The 7966-nt window shown below is 34.1% G+C and overlaps 1 protein-coding gene across 4 annotated transcripts in view; it reads left to right on the forward strand.

Moving 5' to 3' along the window:
- The window catches only part of LOC136042341 (RNA-binding protein 25-like), an 87323-nt gene extending 80454 nt beyond the window's left edge, over nucleotides 1-6869 (forward strand). For all 4 annotated transcript variants that reach the window (XM_065727304.1, XM_065727305.1, XM_065727306.1 and 1 more), the window contains 3 exons: nucleotides 1664-2159; nucleotides 4375-4485; nucleotides 6608-6869. In XM_065727304.1, coding sequence (XP_065583376.1) covers nucleotides 1664-2159; nucleotides 4375-4485; nucleotides 6608-6827 — 827 coding nt within the window. In that variant the 3' untranslated portion in view covers nucleotides 6828-6869. The remainder of the gene's footprint in view (nucleotides 1-1663; nucleotides 2160-4374; nucleotides 4486-6607) is intronic.
- The last annotated feature ends 1097 nt before the right edge of the window (nucleotides 6870-7966 follow it).

The following is a 7966-nucleotide window of genomic DNA, read 5'->3' on the forward strand; positions in this document are numbered from 1 at the left end:
TGCAAAAAAGAAAACTCGAAAAGAAAGAATAAACTCGTTCTCCACCGGAAACCATACCACCATATCAAACTTTTCAGCATAAGTTGGTTATAGTACTGGGTTTTTCTTGTCAGAGTTACCAGTCCCTCAAAGTGTGACCCATTCAATTAAAACAGAATTCCAAATGGGCACGATATTCTTTTTATTTTGTTTTCTTTTCGTTTCATATCTTATCTTTTTATTTTCTTTTTGTTCTCTTTTTGTATTCTTTTCTTTGCGTTTCCTTCTTTTTGTTAGCGCAACAACTCAATTTTAATCCACTTAGTTTCGTTGAATTTATTTCATGTTGTCCACAAAAGCTGAAACTGATTATCAGTTAATTATTTTACAAGAAATTGATGCTGAATCCACTGAAAATGGCTTTGCTGGTGTTAAAGCATATATCAAACTTGAATAGTTTGACATTTGGGTTTTTTGCTTATTATTAAGAGGCCACACATTTAATTAATGTAAATAATTGAAACTAAAAAAAAAATTTATTAGAGGCCCGAAATCAGTTGGAAGTTATGACTTGAGAGAATTAATTAGAACTTATGGTAATTGTTCTTTTTTTTTATCAGCGTTCAAATATTTTTCATAAATTGTACTAAAATATAGAAAACAATGTTTGTATAGCTTTCGAAAGTAAAAAAATTGTCAATATAATGCATTTTTATTACTGAATTGTTCTATATACAATTTGAAGACGTTTGGACATAAAACGTAATTGAAGGCTCGACCCCAAAAATTGAAAAACTATTTTTTTTTATGCAAAGATGTGTTACTGAAAAATAGAAATTATATCTTTATTTTTGCAATTTAGCTCCTGATTTGGGAACGATTATTTTGTTCTTTTATTTCAAAACTCATTAAGTTGTTGGCTTTTAAAGTTTCCATGTATGTCTTTCGAAGCTATTGCTGTAGTATTTTCCTTGAATTGTGTCCTCTCGACTGGTTTTTAATTCAGCCCAGAGATTTTGAAACTAAACGGGGAGGGGACATTCCCTCTTTTCACTTTACGAGGAAAAATTTGCTGTCAGAAAGAAGCGCAAATTTTAAAGTAAGACTCTTACTTCATATTCATGGTTAACGGACCTGAACAACAGTAATAATTCTTGAAATTGAAAAAGACTCACATTTGAAGGAAAACAAACTTTATTGTCTTATTGAAAGAAAATACATTTAATGAACAAAGAGCAATCTAGTCTTCGTAGGTAGTTTTCTCGTGGTTGTCTTGTATCGTAGATATTCACTGTCTTATTAAAACATTTTAGCCGTTTTTGAGATATTTTTATTCTTCGTAAAAAAAAAGATACATAGTGGTAGTACTAGTAACATTGCAATAAATTGATAATCAATTATAATTTAATATAATCAATTATTTAATTAACTATACTGTAAAAAAAACTTGTCTCGTATTAATGAAAACGGAAAGTTGGATAAAAACGATTCCAAGGTTCTTTATAACAAAATGTGAAGAAAAAAAAGATACATATAGATAAAGAGGCATGGACAGGGAACTAAGGTAAAAATCCTCCTCCTTCCCTTCGAGAACGGCACACTTGTCCCTTGAAAAATAGTTGATCTCCTTTACCCCCCCCCCCCCCCCCCTACATTATTCGTATAAGTTTTTGTTAATTTTTAGTTGAAAGAGCTTACAAGCCCCCTCAAAGTCGCTCAGATAAATTTTCGGCACGAGAAGATGACAAGCCCCGTGAAGAAGCAAGTTCATGGAGGGGAGGTATAGGTGCCGCAGATGAGGTCTCATCTTGGCGTTCAGATAGACGAGGAGAAGACCGCGAGCGTCCTACCGAACATTACGGAGCTCGCGAACGTCGACCGGATGCCTTCCCAGAACGTAATCGTTATGGAGATCGCGGTGGTCGTTTTGGAGATCGTCCTCAAGAAGGTCGACCGGATGCCTTTCCAGAATGTGATCGTTATGAAGATCGTGGTGGCCGTTTTGGAGATCGTCCTCAAGAAAGTCGTGGCTTTGAGTCTAGAGACTTTGGACGCAAAGACCGTGAATTTGATCGGCGTGAACCGGAAAGAAGAAATCTAGATTCCAGAGAACGTGGTATGCGTGAACCAGATAGAAGAGATCGTGGTATGCGTGACCTAGAAAGAAGAGATCGCGACATGTAAGTTTTTTTGTATGTCCATTTATTTTAATTTTTTTCTAAGGGGGAAGTTTTAAGTTTGGGAATTCGCTGCCTAGACATAATTCAGCATTTTCAAACACTGACGGAGAAAGCTGACGAAAACTCAGTAAATTCACTACAGATGGCACTTAGCATAAGGAAAAAAAGCAAACGTTTTCGTCGTCACACGCTTATTTATTTTTTTGTAAGAAGTCTAAAGTTGGACCAAGTTTATACGGGAATAAATTTTAAGTACTGTGTCCATTCTTTAACAAATTGAATAAAGAAAAAAAAGGGTGATTTTTTTTTATTAATCTTTTAATTAAAGCAAAAGAATTTTTTAATTAAAGCAAAAGAATTTGTTCTCTACCATATGTTCCAGGTTTGAGTGAAAAAATTAAAAGAATTTTACAAAATAATGGTTTAAAGGTAGCTTTAAGAGGTAGTAATACTTTGGCAAGTTTTTTAAATTCTGGAAAGGATCGGACTTCCGTAGAGCAACAAAGTGAGGTTTATAAAATTCCATGTACTTGTGGAAGCTCTTATGTGGGACGTACTAACCAGAATTTGAGAACGAGATTGCTACAACATCATAATTCCATTTCATCGTCTTTAAAGCAAAATACCAAACCTGAAGATTTCACGTCGACCCTCGCGGAGCATATCTTTAATTTTCCAAATCATTTTATTTTGTTTGAAAATGTTTCTTTGATTTCTAGGGACCAAGGTTTAAAACAAACTTTCAGGGAAACAATAGAAATTAAAAAAATTCTATTCAAGAATAATTCCATAAACAAAGATACAGGTGAATTTGGATTGAACTCAATTTATGATAATTTACTGAGGTCAAATAAAGTAAATATCACTTCACCTAAGAGCTATGACCTCTGTCCACTCCTTCTCCTCCAATTCTCTTCTTCTCTTTCTCTTCTTGTCCTACTCCTTCAATTTATATCTCTTCCTTATCTCTGTTCCTTGATCTCTCTGTCTCTACTCTTTCTCCCCTTGCTTGCTTTTAAATATCACTTCACCTAAGAGCTATGACCTCTGTCCACGTAATACGTCAGTTAATTTTAGTATATGCATATTTTAGTATAAGTTAAGTTTCGCTTTACAGTTTTGAAAGACGAAAGTAGATAAATGATCATACAATTAGAATTTGCTAGAACATTGAAAAGTGTAGAGCCTCATATTTATATAGATTCGCGGGAAGTATCTAATCTGCAAAATAAAAGCATCTTTCTCACAGACTATTCTTTTTTTGCCATATAGTAAATGGCCAACCATTTTCTGTTTTATTTAACTTATAATGCTGAGCAAAGTAAAAGCAGTTTAAACTTAACACTGAGTAATGTCAACAAAGTTTCGCCAACTGCACCCTCTACTTTATTTTTAATAAAAATAAAATTTCAAAAATTACAGAATTATTATGATCGTTAGATTATTGGTCTGAAATTTTGCACCCCTAAAATTTCTGCGCCCGGTTCAAGTGCCTCCTCTGTCCCCCCTAAGACCGCCTCTGCCATCCCCCATCTTTCCTTTATATTAATGTGTTTGGAGAGATTGGTTAGAATTTTGGGGTTACTCCTACTATGAGGAAAGACATTTTTATTGTTTTGTTCCTCTACAAAAAAAAAGTTTGTCAGTGTCCCATAATCCATTGACATCTTCTTGAAATTTGTTTTTTTAAGAGTTTTATAATCATTACCAATTAGTTTTTAAAAAGCTGTAAGTATTGCTCATTTTTCATTAGTTGCTGCAAATCTGTAACTGCAAAGCATTTAAGTTACGTATGGGTAGGCCTATATCATGTTGGCATGTAATAACAGGAATAAGGGATTAATAATTTAAAGAGAGAAAAAAAAGTCTAGTGGGCTGGTTTTCACTTTTTTTTGGTCCATACGCGCTGTTTCTGTTTTGGCCAAACATTAAATTAAGAATTAGGAAGGGCCATTGTAAACAATCGAAGAATCTCGTATTCAATAAAAAAAAAGAATAAAATCAAAATCTAAAGTGCTCATCTAAATAGATCCAAATCCGTTTTATCAGAGAAAAAAAGAATCGCAACACGCTGAAAATTTATGTCTGTCACAATATCTGGTGTGTAAAGAATGTGATATCTTTGGAATGGGGAACAATTATACCTCTGCATTTTGATTCTGAATGTTCTACTCTTATGTTCTAATGTTCTATTAACACTGCATTGTTTTTCCAGGCCAAGACACCAGGCCGAGACACATTCAAGGGTTATAAATTCCCTGGAGGAATTGCTAAATTCGAAATTTGAGGGATTTTGTAGGATCGCAAGATCACCTTCACCAACTGGGTATGTCTTCTTTTTTATTTCCCCATTGTCTTGATAACTGACCAGTGTACAAGTTTTGTATTTCAATTTGGTTATATATATATATATATATATATATATATATATATATATATATATATATATATATATATATATATATATATATATATATATATATATGTATATATATATATATATATGTATATATATATATATATATATATATATATATATATATATATATATATATATATATATATGTATATATATATATATATATATATAACCAAATTGACATATAACCAATTTGTATATATATATATATATATATATATATATATATATATATATATATATATATATATATATATATATATATATATATATATATATATATATATATTTATATATATGTGTATATATAAGCAATAGATATAAGCTCCAACATGGGAGTTTATGAGGAATTTTCTTGGAGCAATAGATATGAAGCTGGAGAGTTTAGAATCAAAAGAGGTATATTCAATTTTATAAAGAATGAATCAGTCCAAAAACCAGCATGAACGATATTACAAATAACTTGCGCAAAAACTGTTCAAAATGAGAAAAAAAAACATATTATCCTAAATGTAATAACAAATCCTTCCCTAATTCCTTAGGACAATCAGTCGTTATCTCAATTGTGAAATAACATCAGAAAACCCTTTATGCGTTTAAGCCGATTACAACTTAATTTTGTGCAATGGACTCATTTGAATTAAATAAGAACCATTGCAGAGTTTTTTTGACACTGCATTTTGATTCTGAATGTTCTACTCTTATAATATTAACACTGCATTGTTTTTCCAGGCCAAGACACCAAGACAGGCCAAGACTAGTTTCTCGGAATTTGGCATTACAAATTCAAGGGTTATAAATTCCTTGGAAGAAACGCTAAAATGATCTTAGCTGCGATAAATCTTAGCTCAGATTTAAAGCTGACATAAATAACTTTCCCATTGATAAGATATGATGATTTCTAACGGCAAATATAATTTTCTCGAGCCTCTAAGCTTTGGAGGAATGTAATAATAAATTAACGTACTGAAATGCCATTTTCTTTTTTTCTTTTAGACTTCTTGGGCCTAACGAGGATTTAACACCAGAAGAAAGAGATATGCGAACAGTTTTATGACATTATTGGTACGGATCCGTTCTCTTTGGGGGAGCTGGAAGTTGTTAATTTGGAAAAATTAGAAAAATTGAGGTGTTTTTACACCTCACGAACTTAAGAATGGGTAACCGGATCTTAATAAAATTTGATAATTAGGAGAAATTCATGTCTCAGAACTCTTCTTTCAAATCCCGACCAGATCTGTTGACATTGGGGTGAGTTGGAGGGAGAAACCGGAAATCTTGGAAAATGCTTATAAACGCAGTAGATACGTAATTGACGTAACCGGACTGGATCCGCTTTCTTTGGGGGAGTTAGGTGGTGTGGTTCAGTGCTTTGGTGAGTTTAGTGCTTCTGGACGTGCTAGGACGATGAAAATTGGTAGGCATGTCAGGGAGCTGCACTAATTGACTCGTTACAGTTGTTTTCCCCGATTCGACCATCTGGGGGGTTGAAGGGAAAGGAAAAATTAGAAAAATTGAGGTATTTTTAACTTAAGAGTGGGTGATCGGATCTTAATGAATTTTGATATTTAGAAGGGCCTCGTGACTCAGAGCTCTTATTTTAAATCCCGACCGGCATTAAGCCTCTGATTTTCCTTTTAAAGCAATCTATTGATTCTTAGAATGTTACTACAGGTCATATCATATGAGCTCTTGGCTCCGCTTGACCTCGTCACAACTGCGGTATGAGCTCTTAGCTCTTGTTTTTGACGAATAGTATATAAATATAAGTAGTTTCAAAAATTTAATGAATACCCCTAGGGGTTTCCTTCCTCCCTTACCTGTATTTACGACCCCAGGGCAAGGGTGCCCAATGTTTATTATGTACCTTCACGAACATATTACTTTAAATGACATTAATTTAATAGTATATACATTACTCCGTAAAGCAGAGTATATGATTACCCCGGTTCCAAACCGGGGTAAAGTTTTAAGTGCTTGATATCCTACTGAATAATACTAAATTTATTTAAATCATTATTATTTTCAGTATGGATGCTCATTTTCACTCTAACGATTTTCCTCCATCAATGGCAAAGAAGGCCTGTACATTGACGCAGGGTGATGAGCCGCTCTCTATATCTCTATATGATTATTTTTTAAAGAAAAGAATGGAAGAGCAGCCCAATAGAAGAGTAGAGTTTGTTGGGAGGATCAAATATGGAAAAAGGATTGCTAAGCTTTATCAAAACCGAAAATCTGAAATATAGTTCCGCTGTCTGTCTTTAAATTTGAGAAAAATAAAAAATAAAAATAATCATACGGGTCTTGACTTTACTGACGTATCTAGAGCCAGAACTTTTGTTATCTTATTTAGCTCTACTCGTCAGAGACTTGGCCTTTGACTCAGTCGCAGATAATGAAGGTAGATGCTGTCAAGAAAAAACACCTCCGCAAAATAGAACATTTTAGGTGGCTCGATAGGGTACGTAATACGAATATCCCCTGGTCCTTTAAATTACCACCTTACCGAACAGTTTGAGTCACACTCGCTGCGTTGGTGCGGTCATTTACTTTGCCTACTCACTGAAAAACGCTGCTCGACTTATAATCGACTTCGATCCAACTGCAAACTGCTTGGAACGGTCAGAAATAATCCAAGTATGAGATGGGCAGATATCATCCGTGATCGACTCAGAGCGTGGGGCATTGACCCAGCGAAGTTCCTACCCTGGCCCAAAACAGGCCACTCTGGAGATGACTAGCGGCACTGACGTCTGGTTCCCTCTACGCTGGCGCCACTGTCGAGCAAGAGCTTTAAGTAAGTATTTCAGAAACCTCTCTGATATCACGAAAAACTTAGCGAGAGACAGATATTTTAGACAAATTTCAAGTGCAAATTTAAATTTATAAGGCCATAAAGTCTCTCATTGTCTAACTCCGTTCCTATTAGCTTCTCGATCGGAGATATATGACAGCGACTTAATATACATATATGAATTGTCATAGTAGTTATCGCAGCGTAGAAATAAGTGAATTATTGAATCAGGGACAAGGAAGGGAATATTAGGGCTGAGGTAAACAACAGTGTCTACTGTGCAGCAACACAATGAGTTCTTCTGGGCAAAAGCTTTTTTCAACATTTAGTCGAGTAGGCTATATGATGTGCCTGAGGACCGACCACTTTTCAAAATGCTAGTTGAAAAAAAATTTGTAAAATCACACTTAGAAGCTATTTTGGGCAAAAGAATATACCGAAAAATCTTACTCCTAAAATATGATACAGTAATCGGTCTATAATTCGGAGATGAATCTGGATCTTTACCTCGTTTAAGTATGGACGTGACACTTCCGAAAAGAAACTGTCGGGATCCAGAAATTGAGGTATACAGACCTGAAATAATAACTA

Source organism: Artemia franciscana, unplaced genomic scaffold, assembly GCF_032884065.1.
Source record: "Artemia franciscana unplaced genomic scaffold, ASM3288406v1 Scaffold_1128, whole genome shotgun sequence".
NCBI lineage: Eukaryota > Metazoa > Arthropoda > Branchiopoda > Anostraca > Artemiidae > Artemia > Artemia franciscana.